Raw genomic sequence first — 22,300 nt, forward strand, 5'->3', positions numbered from 1 at the left:
CACATTTAATTATGCCCATTAAAATTTATTTTACAAGTTTTTGTTACTTTCACTGTTCATTTTTTTGCTCTTTGTTACATCATCTTTAATTTAATAGCATTAGAGCTGCTCCATTGAAGCGGCTTAGTACTGTAATCACGTGCTTTGCTGTAATAATGCAGCAAATAATGGAACCACTCGTTATAAATCTCCTTACTGTGATATTTTCAGAAATAGAAGTCGCATTTTTTCATCTGAAACGTGCTGCGATTTATATTCCAAAGCCACTCATATAATGCAGAAACACTCAAGCAAGCAAAACGCACAACGCGTACACGTATTTGTACTGGTGCAGAATGAGAGGGACAAGTATAGCGCATTTTATAAATGGTCTTATTTTTACGACTTAGTTTTAATCCAAATGATGCGTGTGCTAAGTGAGTGAACATCTGCGCCGCCGCGCGCTCAATCCACTCAGCGTGCTTTGTTTATCAACTCACGCACATCAGCTATGCAGGCGTTAATACTGAAAGCTTAACGTTATATTCGTTGCATACATATACTTCGTAGTAGACATCCTTAACTCCATTCTGCTGTCTGTTGTTCTGTTGTCAGTGTTTCTTTGTCTGAATATGGCACTTATCACATGCTGTGTGGTATCGGCGTTTGGCATCGGGGCATTTTAACGAGTACGAGTACAGGAGACCAGTATCGGTATCGGTGCATCCCTACTCAGAATATTAAAGTGGTCATGAACTGCCTTTTTTATTGCTTTGTACTGTTCTCTGAGGACCACTTTTAATGTTATCAAGATTTGTACATCAAAAAACATCATAATTTCGGAGTAATAGTCTATTTTCTGTCCTGTTTTAACCCCCCAAACAGAACGCTCTGTTTGAACAGGTGTGGCAGATTGTAGAATTAGGCTGGCTGCACACTAGACTATTTTCAAATCCTAAATGATTTTAAAACCATGGGAGACCACAGACATGAAGGCAGTTCAACCGATTTTTAGCCTTATAATCCTCTGAACGCACACACTAGATGATTCGACCAGACCACGAGACCACACACGTGTTGACTGTAGGAACGATTTCACAGTGACACAAGATCTCACAGAGACTCGCGAGTTCAACTGAAATGATTTCACAGTGTCACGTGATCTCACGGAGACTCGCGAGATCAAACGTGACTAGAGAAGAAAGACAAATAGAGGACAATCAACGTTGTCAGCTGGCTCTCCTGGTGTGCGTTCTGTTTCACAGTGAAAAACAAAGTTTAAAAAAAGAATATGGGTGATGTTCTCTGCTTTCATGGCATGTTTGTGGCTGCCAAGTTTCAGCTATAGAAGCACACAACATCCGGTAGGTGACGCTTGCTCGCTCTCATTGGCTATCATGGGTATCACGTCAGAGGCAGTTTGATCAAGAGTCGTAAATATCTAACATGTTTGATATTTACGATTTGAGTTCGGGAACGCTCCGTCTCGATCGGGAGCAGATAAATAATCGTAATGACACCACACAACAGAGGATTTTTTGGACAAAAAATCGTTTGCGACAAGCCGCGAATCGGGCCCCCCCCCGATCGTTTGGGGATGCAAATCTGATTAAAAATCGGCCTTAAAATCGTCTAGTGTGCAGCCAGCCTTAGAACAGAAGTAAACGCCCACTGCTATGATTGGCTAATAGTTGTGCATGTTTGACAGGCTACATCCTTCATAGCTGGACGCTGATGTGATTTAGATTAAAAACACATAAATACTCAGTACATATCAAACGATCTGTACTAACAATCAAAGCAATAGTGATCACGTAATAAAAACAGTTACTCACACTTGTGTCGAATCCAATATAGTCGGCACATTATCGTCTTTTAGTTTAAATCTTTCTGAAAATCCCGCGTTTTGTGCTTTGATTGTAAACAAATCCGCAGTAAAATGAATTGAACAAAGGACCAAGTTCTTACTGATGCTAACTGGCACTTAATTAAAAATAAAGTTAATGAAATAAAGTTTATCGTTTGGTTTCTGCGTAGACCTGCATTTGCCGCTCTTGTCATTTACCAACTGTATGCGCAAATCTGTGGGCGGGGCTAAACAGGCAGCAATGTAGAAGCAGGCGTTGATCTTCTTCTGCAGAGGCAGTGCTTATCCACACTAGGGCTGCACAATTAATCGAATGTGATTGTCATGCGCATCTTGTCAGTAAAGTCGGTTCTGTGATTAAATCTCCAGCACGTGCTTTCAGATAGAGCAGCATTTACTACACTGAGCCGTAGTTCACTGGCAAACTACGCAAAAATGCGTTCATAATCGCAGACGTTTTAATCGCGCGATTATGAAATCGAAGAAATCGTTCAACGATTATGAAAACTGTTTGCGTAGCTTGTCAGTGAACTACGGATCTGTGTAGTAAATGCTTCTCCATCTGAAAGCACGTGAAAATACCACATTTAATAACATGTTTTTACTCCAAACGCACTTCATAACGTCAGCCGAGTGTTTGAAATAAATCCTTCTGTGAGATGATGTGGCTTCTTACACAGAATAAGACACGCAACATATTTTATAGTATTCGAAGCAGTGATAAAGGCTATGTCGATTAGCATTGCATTATTATATACTTTATTATAATAAAAATTATAATAAGATGAACTCAGATAAACCATATATTGTCGTAGTCGTGTGTTTATTAGTCACGTTGAATTAATGAAAGCAGTTAAATCTTCTGTTTATTCAGCAACTGCTATAGGGATTTCCTGGGTTTCTTCTGCAAGGTGTATTTGAAGTTTCAGTGCGAAAGCGCCCCCTGTCCTTCGGATGGAGATTTACTGCTAATCACAGAACCATGTTTCACTGAAAGATACACATGACAATCGTAGCTTCTGCCTAATCGCGATTTATCGCCTTTGCGATTTAATTTTGATTAATTGTGCTGCCCTAATCCACACTATTACATCATAGAGTAGAGCATTCCACAAGCTGTCGTTTTGATTTCTCAGTTCGTGACCCCTTTAAGGTGATCACAATCCTGAAGCAAAGTCAGACCCATTGCCTTGAAGGGTTTTTATTTTTTGCAATATGGCTGGATGACCATACATTATCCTAATTATTACATGGTTACTTACAAAATTTGTAATTGCAAACCAAGCAAAATTGATTTGTTGAACCCAAACTAAAGAATAATAATGTGCATTTGATCAGATATAACTGCAGTAAAAGATTATGAGATGGGACAGGTAGGATCTAAACCATCTTAAAGCCTGCCCTTGAATAAGGAAAGCGATAACTATAGTATCCTTTAGTATCTTTTCAAATGTTAAAGTTGCTACAGTCATTGCATTCTTTGCATGTGCTGCACTTTATTTGTACCATTTTGTTTTATTAGTTTATTTATTAGAATTTGAAAGATAATAACAATATTGATTAATAAGTGAGATCTGATTTTAGTCCTTGAAAATAAAAAAAGTAGTGCAAGTCCTTGAAAGTCCTTGAATTTCATTTTGCAGTATCTGTATAAACCCTGTTTAAGTTACCAGTTCTTGGACCATTTTCCACGTTACTAATTCGTTTCAAGGAAAATCATTTTCTTTTTTTGTTTGCCAAATAACCGTGTATGTGTCCGCCCCCGCAACCCCCAAGCCCCGGAAAAAAGTTCAGGCTCAGGATTTTTTTTTGCTTTAACCCCTGATTCAGTCATTAATTACTCACCCTCATGTCATTCCAAACCTATAAGACCTCAGGACCACAAATTAAGATATTTTTGATGAAATCCGAGAGCTTTCTGACCCTGCAGACAGCAACGAAACTACCACGTTCAAGGCCCAGAAAGGTAATAAGGACATCATTAAAATAGTCCATATGACATCAGTGGTTCAACCGTAATTTTATGAAGCTGCAAGAATACTTTGAACAAAAATAACTCTACAATTTCTTCTCTTCCGTGTCAGTCTTTTGACACACGTTCACGAGAGTTTCAATTTAGCATCAAACTGCCTTGTGTTATTTTCTAGGCAACAGGGTTAAGTTAACTAAAGCTAAATTACTTGATTAAAAATATAAATTAAATACAAAATATAAAAAACTTTTAATTTCAACTAGTTGCCAAGTCAACATTTTTCATTTTAATTTAGTTAAATTTGTAAATATAAAATATGTAAATGTATTTATTAATAAAAAAATGTTTTTTTTTTTACTGTTACTAATAAAAACTCAATGATACTAAAATAACACTGGTGTGGTAGGCAACTGCGCATGTAACCATTTCATATCTCGTGAAGTCTACTGTCTAATGATTTTTAATAATTTTTAATGGTTTCTTAAATGTCTAAATACTTTTTAGCAGCACTGTTTTTGTTTTGGCCATTAAAAAAATAAAATAAAATAAAAATTTTTCCTCAAGAAAAATAACAACTACAGAGAAATTGAGTTGAGAGAAATGATAATTTGCTCAGTGCTTAAATTTCTGATTTCCAGAAAATTGATGTGTAATTACTGCACTAAAACATGATGAGCAGTTCCTGTTCAAATATTAATCATACACTCTCTTTCCATCTGGCAGCCACAGCCCTCACCTCTTCGTGAGCTGATCCGACCTGCTGCCAAGTGGGGTGCGAGCACCTTCCCAAGCCAGGCATATGGATCCAACAGACATCCTACCAGCGCACACGCTCATCATCCTTCTGTAGTCACCGCACATCCTACATTAGGAAACCAAGCCATAGGTGTCTTAACCACGGACCAGAATGCTGTACCCTCGACGTCTAGAGAAAATGCCTTGCACAGACCTCCAATGCCTGTTAAGGACTCACTGCCCCTTCCCAAGGACCCTTCGTCCAGTGCACACTCAGTGAATCAGGCCAATTCTGTTTTCTCAGCTCCACCCACCACTGAATCAGGTCAGTCAGACTTGGGCAACAAAATTGAAGTGGTCGTCTGGCCGAGAACTGAAAGGACCACAAAAAGGCCTCGGACGCCACAGGAGACTGTGCTAGTAGAGGTCAGACGAGACGAGCAGCCTGCGGCCCCTCTCTCTCCTGCACGTTTCCCTGCACCGGCTGACAATGAGAGACCTGGACCTTCAGTGCCCAGAGAACCCATCATACAGCAGACCCCTGACCGGACGACCCTTGATATGCTGGTGAAGGGGGTGGTGAGTCTTCTGATTAGCTCCTCATGTCAAAGGGTTAGTTCACCCCAAAATTAAAATTCTGTCATTAATTACTCACCCTCATGTCGTTTCAAACCGGTAAGACCTTTGTTCATCTTCAGAACACAAATTAAGATATTTTTGATGAAATCTGAGAGCTCTCTGACCCTCCAATCGACAGCAACGCAACTGTAATGTTCCCAGCTCCAGAAATGTAGTAAGGACATCGGTAAAATGGTCCATGTGATATCAGTGACAACTTCACTTTTGCGAAGTTACGAAAATACTTTTCTTGTGCGCAAAGAAAACAAAAATAATGACTTTTTTCAACAATTCTTCTTCCCCGAGTTACCGTCTTCCACCATTTTGGAGAGTATCACAACACACACGCACGCTTTCCCCTAAGCGCAAACAATGCCGATTACGTTCATGCGTGCTCTTTCCCCCCCCCGAACGTAAACAGCGCTGATTACGTTGTGGGGTACTCTCCAAAATGGCAGAAGATGGTAACTCGGGGGAGAAGAATTGTTGAATAAATTGTTATTTTTGTTTTCTTTGTGCACAAAAAGTATTCTTGTAGCATTGCAAAATTGTAGTTGAACCCCTGATGTCACATGGACTGTTTTACCGATGCCCTTGCTACGTTTCTGGACCTGGGAACATTGTGTTTCTGTCTACAGAGGGTCAGAGAGCTCTCGGATTTAATCAAAAACATCTTAATTTGTGTTCCGAAGATGAACAAAGGTCTTATGGATTTGGAACAACAGGAGGGTGAGTAAATAATGACAGAATTTTCATTTTGGGGTGAACTATCCCTTCAATGGATCCGAGTGTGCATATTGTATTTCAAAGGTGGGATGTATTTTGATTTGTTTTGACGTTTTCAGATGGACCTTTTCCCCGATGTGCATTACGCATATGTAGCAGAATTGATAGAGAGAGGTGACCTGAAAGATTTAAATGTGTAAGCACAAACCTTTTTCTGCTAATTTCTTGATCAGACGTATTTTGTTTACATGTGATTTATTTTTTTGTGAGACATAGTTTGGGTTTTTTATCACAGAATATGCAATCTATTGTTGGAAAACCCTGATTATCCGAAAAAAGCGAACTCCGTTTTGACACAAAGCAGTGTTCTCCTCGAGACGAATGATTCTGAGACGCAGGTTTGCACAATATTTTCATCCGATCCGTAGTTTATATGTGGTGTTGTTACTTTGAATGTATTAAATATAAACATCTAACTAATGTGGTATAATTTACTTACTTTTCTCTGTTACGCAGGAAAGTGATTTTTTTTTTGATTATTTCAAACTAAAGACTGTTGGTCCAGAGGTTGTCATTCAAGCTGCAGACATGCTGATGGGTGACTTCAGAATGTTGAGCTGTCAGGATATCAAATGGGCCCTGAATTGCCTCAAAGGACACTATGCAATCACCCGAAAGGTGAAAAATATTCTCTGTTTTCATTGCGTGTACTTTAAGGAAAATTGTGAGTGATCTAAATATTGATCTGATTTCAACTAGGGCTGTCACACTTGTTATAGAAATTTTGGCTGGCGTTTAATTGTTTAAGAAGTAACTGCGATTATGACGATTAATAGTCTCTTTTAGGGCTTTGACGATTATGATGAATAATTGTCATACATTTTGTGTGTGCTACATTTAAATGACTGTGATTAACTAAATCATCTGCAGTGCAAGATGAATATACTTAATATTGAAGTGATTTATTACATTTTGTAAATAACAGAAACATTCACAGTAAACTGGCTGTTTTTCAACTATTTAGTGTAAAGTTGCAGCCACGTTTACTGTTGCTCGGCAAAATTTTGTGAGTGAAATGGGTGCAATGAACGGTTTTGCCTGATAAACTTCAAGTGGCAGAGAAATTGTGTCAGGTTTAATTTTGGTGACACACAAGTGCGCAGTGCTGACCAATAGCGAGCCTCCCAGGTTTGACAGTGACCTCTGTGTGGGCGGAGGTTCCTAACTTGCCTGCAAACCAAAACTGATGGACGAGGTGCCTGTTCTCAGCGGGATTTGTATAACATTATACTTCAATGTTTGAAATCCATAAAAAAGAGACTTATTTAGACATATTCATTTATTGTCATCGTAGCAGATGTAAGAAAAAGTTATGATGACGTATAAGTTCTTGATGAAGATGCTTATTGCAGCATAGCAGTGACAAACTACATGTAGTACCTTGGGTTCAACAGAGTCAGAATGAACCCCGAACATCCTAAGCTCAAACCTTTTATACAGTTACAGTTTACTACCCTTAATGTAAATGAAGTTGCTCCTGTCGTAACAGCTGTAGTCTGAATGTTAATTGAGTTCTGACACCCCTTTGTCTGAGGTGGTTCTCGGTGTCCCACACCCACTCCCGTTCTACAATTGGTCACCATTTGCTCAGGATGTGATCATCCCAAATGGTCTAGAAACAACATAACTGTTGACGTTCTTCTCTATAATAATTAAGCCATTTTGGGAAATGAGCATGATCAAACATATAGATTCTTACACATTGCTGCTTTTAATGGAGTTGCTGCAGTTTTCCAAACATTTTCTTTCTTGGCTTCATGGCTTGACATGATTTTTTATTTTTTTTTTTACATTGAAAAAGCTATGGGGGAAAAGCAGAGTTTATCACCCTCAACATCGTTTGCATGCAATAACAAAACATCATAAAGGCAAAACTCATGGGGGTGCAGTACCTGGTTGCGGCTTAACACCGGTATCACCGTCAGCACCGTCTATCGCGGCAAGCCTACACTCTACTACCCTTAATGTAAAAGAATTTCCTCCTGTCATAACAGCTGTGCTCTGAGTGTTAATGAAGTTCTGATGCCTAATTGTCTGGGATGGTTCTCGGTGTCCTACACCCACTCTCATTCTACAATTGGTCACCATTTGCTCAGGATGTGATCATCCCAAATGGTGCAGAAACAACATAACTGTTGACTTTCATCTTCTCTATAATAATTAAGCCGTTTTGGGAAATGGGCATGAACAAACATCTATTGTGGAGTGGAATCTGGGTCGGGGCATACTATAGTTTCTTACACAGGGTTACAATGAAATTCTCTATGACACAGTCCAGTTTGCAGCATATGTCTTTCTATTCTGTTCTGTTCTATTCCATTGTATTATTTAAAAAAAAGAAAGAAAAAAAAACCTAGCTACGTGTACTGTGCTAGACTAACTAAGACTTGTCATGGCACTTGTATACTGTTGTTGTTCTCTCGTTGGTCTGATTGCTTCTGTTGTTCTCATTTGTAAGTCGCTTTGGATAAAAGCGTCTGCTAAATGATTAAATGTAAATATAAAAACAGCAATTCCAACAAACATTAAAACAACAAATTTTCAATGAAAAAATTAAAATGACAGTAGGGTTCCACATATGACAACACGAGTAGACCTAATAAATAAAAAAAACAATGGACTGCTGCTACTTAGAAAGTGCCAAACTGCTGTGTGTGTACGCGTCGCCATAATGGTGGCCATTTGAAAGCAGTTGTTTAGGGTTGTTTGGTTTGCTAGTTGGCAGCATGGCTTTGGACATGTATTTCATTGTCATTACTTTAGTATCTTTCATATTTTGTCGCATTCAGTCTGACTTTTTCACCTGAAAAATTTCACAGAGCAACTGCATATGTCACTCTCCAGATATTGGCATCAGCTATTGACAGTCCCATATTGTATGACCACTAGTCATTTGTGTGACATTAATCTTTCTGGTAACCTTTCAAGGCCTTATTCGAAGCCCTCAAGAAGTGGCAAGAGAACTCCACTGACCCCTCAGGGAAGAAGAAGAGAAGGAGAGAGCCAAATGAGCGTGCGTTCATAGACTTCAAGTTTGAGCAGGGTGAGTACATATGTCTTTGTTTTTTGAATGCTTTTTGCATTTACATTACATTTAGTCATTTAGCAGACGCTTTTATCCAAAGCGACTTACAAATGAGGACAATATAAGCAATCAAAACCAACAAAAGAGCAATAATATGATTCTTTCTTTGAACGCAAAATAAAACCAGGTAAACAGTGAAATGCTCATTGCGTCTCGTTCATCTCAGGTTCTTTTAAACTGGAGAGAAAGATGTACTTTCTGGAGAAGAATCGTAGATGGAGCCGCGGTAACGAGACTACACTGGAGCAGTCGCTCGTGAAAGAGCTGCAGTTCTACGAGCAGAAAGCCAAGGAAATGGCTGAGGTACTTTACACGGCTCACTTCCATTTATTTCTAATGGTTCCTCCTGAAATAACCCAAAGAAATAGGCTTGTGGTGAAATGAGCTGACGGGGTGCTAATTGTTGAAATAATTAGGAGGGTTTTTCTCCCACTTTCAGCATGAAGATTTCCTGTTGGCTTTGCAAGTGAATGAGGAGCAGTATCAAAAGGTGGGTGTGAAGAGCCAGTTTATGTACTTTAAATGCTCTTGTAAAGAACATGTCAGTCCACATCATAAGTGTGTGTATAAGTATAAGAGTGTGAAAGTTATTTTGTCCCTTTCCACAGTTGTAAAGCTCTAAAATCAGATTAGAGGGACCTTGCTCAGCCTTGTAATGTGTTGTAGATTATAATACTGAACTTTGTGTTGAAAGCATACGACATTTTTGACCTGTGCTCTCAGGACGGCCAGTTGATTGAGTGTGGCTGCTGCTGTGGGGAGTTTGCCTTTGAGGAGATGACCCAGTGTACAGATGGCCATTTGTTCTGCAAGGAGTGTCTGGTGAAATACGCCCAGGAGGCAGTGTTCGGCTCGGGACGGGTAAGTCATCTGTTCAGACTGTTCAGTCTCTGAGGTTACCTTTATGACTTTTGAATTGTATTACTGGAAACTGTGTGTGCGGTCATGACCATTATTATGTCACAATGTTTTCAGGCATTGTGCACACAGTGTTCATGTTTTGTTCTCATGTTTTAAAAATTCCCGTGTGTTTTGGTTTCATTTTGCCCTGTGCTTTTTATGTGCTTCCCAATTTGTCTCCCATCTGAGTTTCATTTCCATTCTAATAATCATAAACAAAAGATATACTGTTTATATTCACCTTGATTATTGCACAAAAAATGGGATACGACAAGTTCTCAGAAAAGCTCTGGCATCATTGGTTTGCAGGTGTTTCATATTTTATGTCTAATGGAGTGAAATTCATACAGCGTGTTTAGACACATCCACTACCACTCAAAAGTGTGTGGTCGGTAAGTGTTTTTGAAAAAAATGCTCACCAAGATTGCGTTTATTGGATCATAAATTTACATTTACATTTAGTCATTTAGCAGATGCTTTTATCCAAAGCGACTTACAAATGAGGACAATAAAAGCAGTCAAAACTAACAAAAGAGCAACAATATGTGTAAATGACAAGTCTCAGTTAGCCTAACGCCGTACACGTAGCAAGGTGTATACAGTGGTGTGAAAAAGTGTTGGCCCCCTTCCTGATTTCTTATTTTTTTGCATGTTTGTCACACTTTAATGTTTCAGATCATCAAACAAATTTAAATATTAGTAAAAGATAACACAAGTAAACACAACATGCAGTTTTTAAATGAAGGTATAGAATAGAAAAAATAGAAAGCTAGTGTTAGTTTGTTTTTTGTTGTTTTTTTTTTAAATAAAAAATTAAAAAAGATAAATATAGATAAAGTAAAATTAAAATAGAATAGAAAGTGTTAGAGTTAGAGGGTCAAATATATAGCTATCGTCGGATCATCAGGATGGAATTAGAGGTAGAGGTAGAGTTGAGTGTCATCAGCATAGCAGTGATATGAAAAGCCATGTTTCTGAATGACAGAACTAGGTAAATGGGTGCAGAGCCAGTGGTGGTTTTGTAGGCAAACATTAATGCCTTGAATTTAATGCGACTGGTAGCCAGTGCAAGTTGATGAACAGGGGTGTGACATGCGTTATTTTCGGCTCATTAAAGATTAATCTTGCAGCGGCATTTTGGATTAATTGTAGAGGTTTGATAGAAGTGGCTGGAAGACCTGCCAAGAGAGCATTGCAATAGTCCAGCCTGGATAGAACAAGAGCTTGAACAAGGAGTTGTGTTGCATGTTCTGAAAGAAAAGATTTGGAAGCCGCTCTTGCCAGTCTTAGGGCTTCAACAACTGAAACCCAAGGCAGTCTCGGTCGAATGTCCACTTCTGAAGCCAGATTGGTTGCTGTCCAGGAGGTTGTTCTGTGTGAGAAAGGCTGAGACTTGGTTGAACACAACTCGTTCAAGTGTTTTTGCAATGAAAGGTAGAAGGGAAACCGGTCTGTAGTTCTCTAAAAGAGTTTGGTAATAAATACAGTAAAAACGGGAAAAAAGTTTTACTGTAAAAACTATTGCATTTGAACATTTTCTGTTGTAATGTTATTTAAAATGTATTTTATTCCTGTAATAGCAAAGCTAAATATTCAGCATCATTCCTCCAGTCTTCAGTGTCACATGATCCTTCAGAAATCATTCTAATATGATAATTTGCTGCTCAAGAAACATTACTTATTATAATATTAATTATTAATATTTTGGGGGAATCCATGATACTTTTTTTTCCAGATTCTTTGATGAATAGAAAAGAACAGAATCGATTTAAAATAGATTTTTTGTAGCATTCTGAATGTCTTTACTGTCACTTTTGATCAACTTAATGCATCATTTAAAAAAAGGCATCTTACTGACCCCAAACCTTTTAGCAGTAGTGTAGGTTCTCAATGCAAGCACTCGTTGAATTGTACGGTTACAGTGTACGTTGGTATTAACAAGGGTTCTTTCTGTTTGTTTGCAGTCGAAGTTGAGTTGTATGGATGGGAGCTGCACCTGTTCCTTCCCTACCAGTGAGCTGGAGAAGGTTTTACCTGAAAACATTCTGTGCAAATATTACGAGAGACAGGCAGAGGAGGCCGTAGCAGCCACCTGTGCTGATGAACTGGTCAGGTTAGTTAAACGTGTTGATAGACAGCTATATTACTTTTCTTTATCTGTGGAACAAAGTAAGAGATATTTTGACGAATGTCCAAACTGCTCATTTCCATACAAGGAAAGTTAATTATAGCTGGAACTGTCAAGCTCCAAAAAGGCAAAAAAGTAATCCACATCAAGTAGTCCATATAGTGCTTTATATTTCAACTGTTTGAAAGCCATGCGATAGAGAAACAGAATTCAAAAAATGTAAAATTATACAAACTTGAGATTAAAATGATTCATCATTATAAATCCTAACAACACTATTTTTCCTCACTTTCTTTTCAAGGTGTCCATTTTGTAACTTCCCAGCACTGTTGGATAAAGACATTTCTCTGTTCAGTTGCCCAAACCCACGCTGCAGAAAGGTTAGTCTGTTTGCCTGGATACACTAGTGTGTATGTGTAATTCAATCGTTGCAGTGATCTCTTTATGAAAGTACTATCATGTTCTGGATCAGTTGTCTCTTCCTCTGTCCACCTCTGTATCTCTGAGCCCCACAGTGGTCACTTGGAGGCGCCATAGGACCGTAGAAAAGGTCAGCAGAGTCTGTGGTTTGCAGTCTGAGGCCCCATAATGAACCATGCTAGAGTTCGTGAAACTAATGGTATTTTTCCATTGGCAGGGTTTGCTTGGCTGGAATCAGTCAGGTCAGGGCAAGAACAGGGACAGCAATTCATCTTGTCTTGCTATAAATATTCAGCACTCCGAACCCTAAACAGAGCTTAACCAGGGTCAGAGAAGTTCAGCAGAACTAGATGAATCAGTATTCCGGGATATCACTGCCTCATGATGTTTTGGAAATGATAACGGAAAATTAGGCTTATACCTTTGGGATATGAATCACAAATCACAACCTGTTGTGCTCTTGAGAAGCAAGGCTTCAGAAAACAGACTGAATTGTATCAAGTGTTTGTTGCAAGTGGCTGCTGAAAGGAGATACTAGCGTAACTATATTTTTCAGTAGTGTCATAGTAGCTTAGCTGTTTTTAAAATTATACACTTTTCCAGTAATAACCTTTTTTTTTTACAACTGAAAAATGATTCACTGGTCTGTGTTTAGTAAATAGTGTGTAATAGTAAATTAATATGCAAAATGTTGCTGTTTATCACTAAAGTTTTGGGTGTGTTCTAGTTTTTCTAGTTGTATTTATTAAAACAATAACCCCCAAGAAGCCGTGGTTACAGTGAATTTATAACAGCTAAGGGGCGTTGTTAGGCACGACGCGAAGAGGAGTGCCTAAAACCCCCTTAGCTGTTATAAATTCACTGTAAACCACGGCTTCTTGGGGCTTATTGCTTTAATAAAATGGTTATTCCATATACGTAGTAAGGTTTCACAGAATAAAACAGATAAAATAAAAGTGTAATGATATTAATAAAAACAGTATTCTTCCACCAAACAATGTAGTTCCTCAGAAACAGTTGTGGTTGCAACAAAGTGGTTGCCGAGCAACACACAGAAGTAAACAAAGGTGTATGTTTGTAGAGTAATTTACAACAGCTTCGAACGCGGCTCAGCCAATCAGAATCAAGGACCGGAACTCTCCGTTTTATAAATTCAAGTTTCATGGAACATAAAAAGTGTCAACCCTGAGAATGGTCAGCATTGTTCCAGGGTTTCCTTTGTCATGGAAAACCTGGAAATATTAGGGTGTTCTGGAAAAGTCACTAAACTTACTAAAATCTTAAGTCATGGTAAAGTCATGTAAAATGGTCCCCAGCTCCCTTGTTGAGAACCACTGCTAAAGCGTGAGGCAAAACTTTCCCATTTGGGTAAATATAACAACGTGATGCTTTAAAACTAGCAAAGAAATAATACTTATGCATTAAATTTTACAAAAGTAGCAGTAAAGATATTAATAATATTACAAAAGATTTAGGAAGTAAAAAAAAAAGTAAATGCTGTTCTTTTGAACTTTTTAATCAAAATATGTCAAAAAAAATTGTATCATGGTTTCCACAAAAATATTAAGTAGTTTTCAGCCTTAATAATAATAATAATAAATGTGTTTTGAGCAGCAAATCAGCATATTAGAAGGATTTCTGAAGGAACGTGTGATACTGAAGACTGGAGTAATTATGCTGAACATAAAAAAAAAAGCTTTGCCATCACAGGAAAAATAGCATTTAGTTGATATAAGATGATTATTAGAAGTCATGAAAAAATATTGGTCAAAAGTGTATATTTGAGACCGGGGATGTCCCCTTAGGTAGGTTTAATATTGTCACCTACTATTTGTTAGTAGCTTGTAGTATGTCCAAGGGTAGTTTGTAACTTGACAAGTTTCATGGTAGCTTCTCCAACACTGGTTACAAGTATATTTGATGTTTTGTCTCGAGTCTTATCAGTGTTGGGCTGTGAGGAATGTATCAGGCCGTGCCAGGACACAGAGAGCTGTCAGTCCGTCTGTGTGTTAGTGGATTTCAGCTGGCAGGCGGAACATGTCAAGGACTCTGAACTCACAGCTACTTTCTCAACAGGCCTGAGAGGAATGCTAGAGCCGCCTGCAGTTTGTCAGGGATATCTTTCCATTCATCTTTCAACCTCCATTTCTCTCTCTATCTCCGTTTGTCCCTCCATCACTTTTAAAGTAATAAGCGCATGTGGGAGGGCTGTGATCGCGAGTGCCTTTCAAACATCATGAAAGCTGAGGGTGTACGTACACATACATTGTAATTTAATGTAAAGTATGTTTTGAGTTCCTGTCATTTTGAAGCAGACCATTTCCCACATCACTTTGTCTTATAGTGTCAGGAGAAAAAGTTTCTTGTGAAATTGTTAGATATTCGCAAACAGTTGAGTATTTAGTATGTCTTTTTGTTTAGTGGTTAGGAGTTGACCTGAAGGCCCCTCACTGTCCAACACAATATTCAAAGGCCCCCATAATGGCTTAAATATTTCTGCTGTAATTATGAGATTGCTGCTTGTTTTCAGACTTTATTAACAGAAACTGAGTTTTGATAAATTTAAATATAAACTAGTGCTGTCAACCGATTAATCGCGATTAATCACATCCAAAAATAAAAGTTTTGTTTACATAATATACTGCATGTATGTGTGCTGTGTATATTTATTGTGTATATATAAATACACACACATACAGTATATATTTTGAAAATATTTACATGTATATACATTTATATATTTATATTTTATATTATATATAAATATATTTTATTTATAAACATAACATATTTTTCTTAAATATATACATGCATGTGTTTGTATTTATATATACATAATAAATATACACAGTGTACACACATATATTATGTAAACAAAAACTTTTATTTTGGATGCGATTAATCACGATTAATCGTTTGACAGCACTAATATAAACAACACAATTTTCCCCCCCACAATATTCTGTATTTTCTTATTATTGAGGGAAACAGTTGCTTTTGTGTGTGTATTTCTAGCATTTCAATTAAGACAGTGGTCTCTGGCTCCCTGGTTTTGTGTGGTCAAACTTTGTATTTGTGTTTGTAATTTTTTGTGTGTATGTAAGTGGAATAATGGAACATGGACCATTTAATTATTGAAAATTAGTGCATGATACAAGAGATGTAATGGCACATTAGTTCATTTATTATTAATCATTCAGTGGTCTATTGGCAATTATTCTCATATCTTTGTTGATTATTGTCTGGGCAAGTCTTACTGATGTGAAAGGGAAGATGATGGTAGGCGTTTCCCTTTTAATATCCTGCCATCAGGAATGCAACAGTACTTTTGTGTTTTCAGTCATATACCTGTTGTCCATTGGGTGGCGCTCTTGTTCTATGACGCCAGAGAAGTTTTATTCTGCCACACATCTGCTGCTGATTACACGGCTAAACCCCTTCTGCAGCAGCTCACAGCAGGGCGGGAGAGGGGGCCGCGGGAAGCCGCTCAAACGGCCACGTCTTTGGCCTTCCTCTCGGCACAGCCGATAGATTAAGTGTGCCATCAGGCAGGACCTCCATTTTCTCCTCCTATCCGTCTTCCTCCTGGTGGAGTCACAGGACTGGACGGGGGGAAATTGAGAACGGTTGTGTGGTTTGATTTCATAATGTGACCCACTTTCATTTCCTCTTTCTGGCTCTCAGCATGGCATTCCTATCGAGATGGAGAACTGGGCTCTCGTGCACAGCAGTGCTTGACTTGGCCGGCATTATGAGGACTTTTCCAAAGCCGTGCTTCTAGGGAATAAAGTTCTTGGGTAGATAATCTGTATAAAATGGCAACCACCTGATAAATGGTCAATTATAGTAAAATGTGTACAGTGCTGTGGCTTAGTGGTTAAACATCTGAGCTGGTAACTGAAAGGATGTAGGTTTCAAAGGTTTGGTCTATGAACCATCACCTTTGTATGTCAATAAAACACCGGTCACAAAAACATTAATTAATGTCCTTGACCAATAATTTATATATGTGCAAAGTTTTATGCATGATCAGTGTCCAAAATGTGTGATCTAGAAATGGGGAATAATCTTAAATATCTCATTTTTCATTTTATTTTTGTTTGTTTTGCATTTTCTCCAGAACGCCATTTGACTGTACATTACAGTTCTGTAGAAATAGACACTTCTGTTTTCCCCTTAAGTAAAATTCATTGTTGTTGTTCTTAGTAGACTGTTTCTCATCACTTTCATCATTGAGAGTCTTACTATTATTGTTAAGGTGCGCTAACATTAGCAAAATTACAGCGAAAATCGGTGGCCAAATTTGTCAGTAGTGTACGAAACACAGCTGAGACAGAAGTCACTTTCAAACCAAGCAGCTTTTTGTTGGTTCACTCTCAGAAAAAAAGGTACAAAAGCGGTCACTGGGGCAGTACCTTTTTAAAAGTTACCTGAAGGTACATATTATAACTAAAGTGTACATATTAGTACCTAAGTGGAATATATTAGTACTTTTTGAAAAGGTAGCAGGTTTGTGTGATGGACTTAAACCCATTGTGAAAGTCGATGCCAATAAAAGCATGTGTGGGAAGAGCGCCGACGTACAGAGCTGTTGTGCTACAGGCGTCCCGAGTTCAAGGACCTTTCCCAATCCTGTCCCCCACTCTCTCTTCCACTTCACTTCCTGTGAGCTCCAGACTATCCTATCATAATAAAGGCAAAAACATCAAGAATAAAAATCTAAAAAAAACAAAACATTGTGAGATCTGCATGGGGAAATCTTTCGCAAAAACCTTTGCGCAAAATTCTCAGTCACATGCATACTTATTAAAATGACTGGACAATTTCATGTTTATGTTACAGTTCCATATAATGTTACTAGCCCTAAACTCTACCATTAAAAAAAAAAAAAGGCATATTGAAGGACCTCTACTCTAAATATTGAGGGTGATGTCTTCCCATTTCTGATTATTGTTTATAGAGATTTTTGCAGCTGTCTAGCCCACATTTGTCTATGGTAAGAACAGTCGTCTGTAGAAAACTCTGGAATCCCAGTTCCCCTGTTAACGACTTCAGTGCTCATGTTTCAGCTTAAGTTTTTTCCCTCCTGTCTTTTTCCTGTCTGATGTCCCATTTGTCTGTGGTGATGTGTGCCCTCAAGTTCCTGTCTTTATTGGTGAGGAGACGTCCTCTGCTCTACTCTGCCCTTCTCTTCACTCTTTTCCCTCGGTAAAGATGTTGTTGTATAACTGACACACTTTCCCCTCTCCACCGTCTCTGTGGCCCCACCCCTTGTTGTGGATCATGGACCTTCATTGGCTGGACCCAGATCCTTCAAATTTGAAATGTGGTACAGTTCATATTTGACCCAAATTTTTTCTTATTTTTCTTAGGGTTGTACATTTCAAAAAATACTGTTTTTCTCACAGTGATTAGATGTGTTAGTTGTGGTTTTCACATGCAGATCTGCCAGCATTCCCTACTCTCTGGCTCAGTTGGGGTGCTTTTGTTTGCACTGTTTATTTTCCACGTATCCATGATGTGTCTGAGATTTGCTTTGATGGACAGCAGCAGCATGCAAGTCCAAGATTTTTCGATAGTGCCATATTTAAATATATATTTACTTTAACTTATATATAGTTTAACATCCTCTACCATAGGCCTGGGCGATAAAACGGTATCGATATTTATTGACGGTACACCTTCTTCGATATCGATAGAAAAATTGTTCGATATAGCGTACGATATAGGCAGGTGCTATGATTGACGCAGACAGCACACACAAACACGAACTGAAATTATTGCTGTGCCTGCCTGTGATGAGGAGATTGTGAATAAAGAATGAATATTTGTTGAATTTAAAATAAACATTTGCATTTGAATGCTAGGAGTGCGTCAGGGAGCATCATCAGTGGCGTGCGAGATGCAGTGATGATGTAAGTGCCGTTGTTGCATTTTAATGTTTTGTTAGTCTAGCCCACGAGACGCGCCGCTGCTGTGTTATGCATTCAAAATATTAGAGAAATATAGAAGCTCAATGCGGAGAAGATCTTGATTAGGTTAAAACCGAAACCAAGCCATTCACACAGAACGCATATTCAGCTAATTTTTTAGACAGACAAGTACGACTGCTGCACTCGCGTCTCACAGAAGAGATGTATAGAAAGCAGTGTTGGGCAAGTTACTTCCAAAATGTAATACATTGTATATTACTAGTTACTGTCTTTTGAAAGTAAGTAGTTACATTACAATATTACTGTCTCTGAATTGTAATGCGTTACACTACTTTTGAGTTACTTTTGCATGCGCTCATTCATGGCTGCATATTATTTAATTCAGGCAAAGTTTCGTCTTTATTGGGATAGGACTTGATGGATTATTTTACGTGACTCCGTGAGTTGGTCTCTATTTCTTAGGGCCAAGCTGCATAAACTACATATCAGGCATTTATATAATGCATCTAATTTGTGCATAAATGGCTGTTATGTTAAATAAAGTTTACTAACTACAGCAAATCAAGTACCTGCACCATGCCCCGATATCCGATTATGGTAAAATGCTTAAATATCGAGGAAAATATCGGTAAATCGATATATCGGTCGAACTCTAGCAAAAAGTAATATACTACTGTAATATTATTACTTTTGTAATGCGTTACTCCCAACACTGATAGAAAGCCATGCAAGGTTAAAACAGTTAAAACTTTTATAAAACACGTCACGGATTTGTGGAGGTTTATTCCTTTTCACTGCATCTCATATGTTTTTAAATGCAATCTGTGTGAATGGCGCTTCGGCTCTTTGGATTAAGCAATGCATAAATACATGATGCTGTTTTGTTCATAATTGTTTATGCAATTTACGAAATTATATTTGATTTTTATGAGTTAATTTAGACGTAATGCACGAGTTACTTCCTTGTGTTGACCATTTAAATTTTTATTTTGTGTTTGATTGTTAAAACAACAAATATTTGTTGTTTGTCTCAATAAATTGGGTTAATTTAAAAATACAGTGGTTAAATTATAAAAAAAAAATTCTTTTGCTCTTTGTTTTAAAAAAGGTTATAAAAAATGTCAATAATTAAATGATATGAAACATTATATCGTTGATTAATTTTTCAGCTATATCGCCCAGCCCTACTCTACAATTGTGCTTGGTCAAATTTGTTGCCAAGTTTCTTCTGCTCACCAAGGCTGCATTTAGCCTATTTGATCAAAAATACAGTAAAACTCTAATGCAAAAACTGTTATAATTATAATTTGAAATAACTGTTTTCCATTTTAATATATTTTCAAATTATTTATGCCAAAGCTGAATTTTCAGCATCATTACTCCAGGCTTTAGTGTCACATGATCCTTCAGAAGTCCTTCTAGTATGCTGATTTGCTGCTCAAGAAACATTTCTTATCATTATCAGAGTTGAAAACAGTTGTGCTGCCTAGTATTTATGTGGTAACCGTGATACATTTTAAACATGGCAACATTATAAATGTCAGTTTTGATTCAATGCATCATTGCTTGCGGGTATTCATTTCTTGTACAGTAGTGTATATATAGTATATATTACTTTGGAATGCATTTTATCGAACCGATCTGGTTCAGACATGCTGCATACTCAACTGTCGATGAGTTTTATAGGGAGCTGTGTTTGTTTAGCCCTGCCTCACAGCACTTATCATGAGCCAAACCCTAAAATCTTGAGTGTTTCATCAAAACCGCTTTTCTGTTCTAGCTTTAGGATATGTAGCCTCAGCTTAGGGATGTTTGTGTGTGTTAGCACGCACTGTGGTTGTGTCGCTCTCTTCCTGAGGCTCATTCAGGCCTGTGCTTCTCCAGAACAAGCAGCCCCCCAATCAGATGCTCAGCAAATCTCCTCTTCTGCCTTATAAGGCCTGCTGCTTCAGGAGAGGCTGTTCAGGAGAGAAGCAGTGAGCTTATTCACAGAGTGCCTCAACAGATGTTGCAACAGTTCACACTTTGTACTAGTGTATGCTGCTTTACTTTGGAGAACTAGCCACATATGCAGTGGAATGTGTCATGGTAGCTGTATGATTGTGACAGAAATCATAATATTGTTTATTGTTAGAATTTACAGTAAAATGCTTATTTTCATGCTCCTGTTTTATTGTAATCAGATTGTCCTGACCAAGTTTAGTCAAGCCATTTAAAAGGATAATCCACCCTAAAATGTAAATTGTCATCATTTACTCACCCTCATGTCATTCTAAAGCTGTGTGAGTTTCTTTCTTCTGTGGAACATAATAGAAAATATTTTAAGAGTCATTATCCTAGAAAGTCAATAGTCACCAAAAGTGGTTACCATAATTCTTCCAAATACCTTTTTTTGTTTCACAGATGAGAGCAAGTAAGGGATTTGTTCGCGGATGCTCTCGTCTAATCAATGAAACTGTCTAGACTGGAGAATAAATCCATGTTTACGTCTTATTGATTATAATGGAAGCATTTTAGTTTTGTTACATCTCTCACTCGCTCATTAGAACAGGCCTATTGATTATTTTAGATGGCTCTGATTTGTCATTACATTCATAACTGTTTATGATTGTATACAATTCTCAACCACTGCAAAGAATTAAGAAACAATGAATGCTCGTGGCTTTTCCATCTGAGGAGGATATGAAAGCTGAGTCTAACAGATGAATGGACTAAATTTACACAGAAATATGTTCAGTCAAGATAAAACTAGCGTGACTACCTTTAGCTGTGGTTTCGGGTTATAAGGTTTCAGCTTAAATGAGAGGTCTGCACACAGCGATTAACAGGAAAGAAGGGGTTGTTAGTTTTGGTGAATCAGATTTATGTTACAAGAATGTGGCGTGACCACAGTTGTCAACTTGGGCTTGTTTTGTTGAGATAAAGACTTGCCGTTAAAGCCGTTTTCCTCTTGTCACATAAGCTGTTTTTCCAGTTTGTTGTGGTACTTTGATCGCTATGCTAGACATCAACTATTTTCTATCTTTAATACACAAAACAGACCCTTATGCAGGTGCAGACGAACGCTACATGCATCCTGTGTGGTTAGAAGTTTCCTGTGGCTCACGTGAAACAGTATTTTAGTGATAAATGACATCTGCAAAGTCACTTTTCTTCACTGCATGCTGTACGCTTAGCACTGTGAAATGTGAAACAAAATTTTTTTTGTTGTTCAGTTCTGTAGTACTTTTTGCTAAAAGGGTGAGATGACAGCTTGTTGATCATGAAATAGTAATGTTAACGGGGCTGTACATTTCTTTGGTTGCTCATAAGCTCCATAAATCATACACTAGCTTTGAAGGAATCAAACACCGATATATTGCCAACACCGATAAGAACTGTTGCATAACAGGGTCGACCTGTGTGAATCTGAGACTGACTCCGCCCCGTTTCCAGAGTGTGCGCCCTGCTGATCAGGAAGTGTCAGCCTGGCCTTGCAAGGTATACTTTGTACCAGGAAGTGATGTTTAAAGTGATGATGTCAGTGTGATGTCACTGCTGTATTTTTAGTCGTGTATATAAACAGAGGTACCAGTGTGTGTTCACACTCCTGACTGAGAGAGTCACTTAAACTGAGAGCCGCAGTCATTCAGTGATATAAACTCATGAATCCATATCAAGAAAAGATCATTTAGCCTCTCTAATTTTTGTTTCAAACTTTTTAAATTTGTTTTAAATAATGAAATAATGACATAAGCAGTTAGTAATTCATAATCTGCAAATTGCTACTTTTCGATGTATAAAATATACCTAAAATATGTTTATAATAAAATATGTAATAAATATAATTTAATGTAATGTTTTATATATATATATATATATATATATATACACAGTG

At 37.8% G+C, this 22,300-nt stretch overlaps 1 protein-coding gene across 1 annotated transcript in view; it reads left to right on the plus strand.

Annotated features, from left to right (window-relative positions):
• The window catches only part of LOC107703418 (E3 ubiquitin-protein ligase RNF216-like), a 37,576-nt gene that overhangs the window by 5,578 nt on the left and 9,698 nt on the right, over positions 1 to 22,300 (plus strand). The window contains exons 4-13 of the mRNA XM_016506038.1: positions 4,542 to 5,132; positions 6,017 to 6,093; positions 6,193 to 6,295; positions 6,414 to 6,575; positions 8,886 to 9,000; positions 9,209 to 9,345; positions 9,482 to 9,532; positions 9,766 to 9,903; positions 11,907 to 12,055; positions 12,372 to 12,450. Of these exons, the coding sequence (XP_016361524.1) occupies positions 4,542 to 5,132; positions 6,017 to 6,093; positions 6,193 to 6,295; positions 6,414 to 6,575; positions 8,886 to 9,000; positions 9,209 to 9,345; positions 9,482 to 9,532; positions 9,766 to 9,903; positions 11,907 to 12,055; positions 12,372 to 12,450 (1,602 nt within the window). The remainder of the gene's footprint in view (positions 1 to 4,541; positions 5,133 to 6,016; positions 6,094 to 6,192; positions 6,296 to 6,413; positions 6,576 to 8,885; positions 9,001 to 9,208; positions 9,346 to 9,481; positions 9,533 to 9,765; positions 9,904 to 11,906; positions 12,056 to 12,371; positions 12,451 to 22,300) is intronic.

Source organism: Sinocyclocheilus anshuiensis, unplaced genomic scaffold (assembly GCF_001515605.1).
Source record: "Sinocyclocheilus anshuiensis isolate Anshui unplaced genomic scaffold, SAMN03320099.WGS_v1.1 scaffold58, whole genome shotgun sequence".
Taxonomy (NCBI): Eukaryota; Metazoa; Chordata; class Actinopteri; order Cypriniformes; family Cyprinidae; genus Sinocyclocheilus; species Sinocyclocheilus anshuiensis.